Consider the following 2,088-nt stretch of genomic DNA (forward strand, 5'->3'; position numbering starts at 1 on the left):
CTGCTGCTGCTGCAGAAGCAGCAGCAGCAGCAGCAGCAGCACCATGAGGCGACAGCCTCTCTAATCCCTCATTGCCTGCATCTGTCAGCTGTATATCTGCTGTTATCGACCCCGCATAGAGCGTCCCAGAACCAGCAGCAGCAGAACTTGGCGCTGCAGCAGCAGCAGCAGCACCACCACCACCAGCTGCTGCTGCTGCTGCTGCAGCATAAGGATACCGTCTCTGCTGCTGATCCGTCGTCAAGCCAAAAGAAATAGAACAACGTAAAGGGCAAGATGCATGCGATCTAAACCACCTGGTGATACAAACAGAATGAAAAAGATGGCCGCAAGGAAGAGTACGAATCAGTTCTTCTGGTTGGTAGTCACACAAACATATGGAGCATACAGCAGCATCAAAGACACCTGGGGGAGCAGCAGCAGCAGCAGCAGCAGCAGCAGAAAGAGAATTTCTATCTGTTGCTCCTGCTCCTGCTGCTGCTGCTGCTGCTGTTGTTGTTGCTGTTGCTGTTGCTGCATCTGTATCTCCATCTGTTCCTGCTGCTGTTGTTGTTTCTCCTGCATGTGCTGGGGTGTACGTACACCGCAGCTGCGCCCATGTCTGCTCCTTTAGCTTCTGCAGCAGGTGCAGCGGGAGGCTGTAGTTACCCACAGGCTCACTAAGAAAGAGAGCAGCAATCTGCTGCTGAGAGAAGCAGCAAGAAGCAAGAAGAGCAGCAGCAGAAGCAACAAAGATGATGATACTGGGCCCCAAAAGAGAGAGAAAACACAGCAGCAGAATATATATATAGTGACAAAGAAGAGGAGATGTATTTATACAATAATAATAATAATTATGATTATCTTTATATAATATATATAAAGCAATAAACATAACAACAGAAGATATACATGAACATATATGCGATAGCTGCCACCCTATACACCGCAGCAACGCAGCAACTTCTCTCTCTACAGGCCGAGAAAACCAAACCAACCGGAGGTCTCTTAATCTTTCTAGTATATAGCAGCAGCAGATGAGCCGCAGCAGAGCGAGAGAAAACAGCAGCAGCAGCAGCGGGAAATATGGTGAGCTCTCTATTGTATTGTTGTTGTTGTTGTTTATATTTATGTTACTGCTCAATATATTTATCTCGTTCGTGTTGTTTATACTCATACTGCTGCTGCTGCTGCTGCTGCTGCTGCTGCTGCTGTTGCTGCTGCTGCTGCTGCTGCTGCTGCTNCTGCTGCTGCTGCTGCTGCTGCTGCTGCTGCTGTTGCTGCTGCTGCTGCTGCTGCTGCTGCTGCTGTTTGTGTTTGTATATAATAAAGAATAACATAATACACACAGGTGAGATGCTGTAGCTACAGCACAAAAGAAAGTAGTAATCAACTCATAATAAAATAATATATCTAAACATAGCCGAACTCCCAATACACCCCGCGGCAACCTAAAACAACAAAAACAACCAACAGGAAAACGTAAAGATATATACTGTCTCTGTACGTGAGGCTCAGCACCAGGGCACACCATCCATAGGGGCAAACCCCAGTACTTTGTCACCATCTCTAGCAGCATCTTCTTCTCCTCCTGCTGCTGCTCCTGCTGCTGCTGCTGCTGCTGCTGCTGCTGCTGGTGATGCTGCTGCTGCTGCTGATGATGATGATGATGCTGATGATTATTATTATTATTATTATGCTGGTGATGATGATTACCATGCACCTGCTCCTGCTCCTGTTGCTGCTGCTGCTGCTGCTGTTGCTGCTGCTGCTGCTGCTGCTGCTGCTGCTGATAATGAGGAAGCAAAAAGAAACAGCAAACACGAACAGCTGAAAAAGGCAGAAGGCAAAAGCTGCTGCTGCAGTTGCTGCAGCAGCAGCTGCTGCAGTTGTTGCTGCAGTTGTTGCTGCAGTTGCTGCTGCAGTTGTTGCTGCAGGAGCGCCGACAGACTTTGCTGTCTGAAAGACCAGCAAGGAAGAAGAGAAGCAGCAGCAGCAGCAGCAGCAGCAGCAGAAGCAAACTCAAACGCAAAGAGAAGACGCCTGAGCCTGCTGCTGAACACCGAAGACGACTGCAGCTGCAGAGCCAGAGAGAGAAGAAGGGGGGGG

General features: G+C 48.8%; 1 protein-coding gene across 1 annotated transcript; it reads right to left on the minus strand.

Moving 5' to 3' along the window:
• Positions 1-1,112: 1,112 nt before the first annotated feature.
• Positions 1,113-1,319, minus strand: EMH_0092120 (uncharacterized protein; the record flags this gene model as incomplete). Its single annotated transcript, XM_038023061.1, is given in 2 exon segments — positions 1,113-1,220; positions 1,224-1,319. Coding segments are annotated over 2 exon segments (204 nt in total).
• Positions 1,320-2,088: the final 769 nt, after the last annotated feature.

This window comes from Eimeria mitis, genomic scaffold (genome assembly GCF_000499745.2).
Source record: "Eimeria mitis Houghton genomic scaffold, Emh_scaff7605, whole genome shotgun sequence".
NCBI classification, from domain to species: Eukaryota; Apicomplexa; class Conoidasida; order Eucoccidiorida; family Eimeriidae; genus Eimeria; species Eimeria mitis.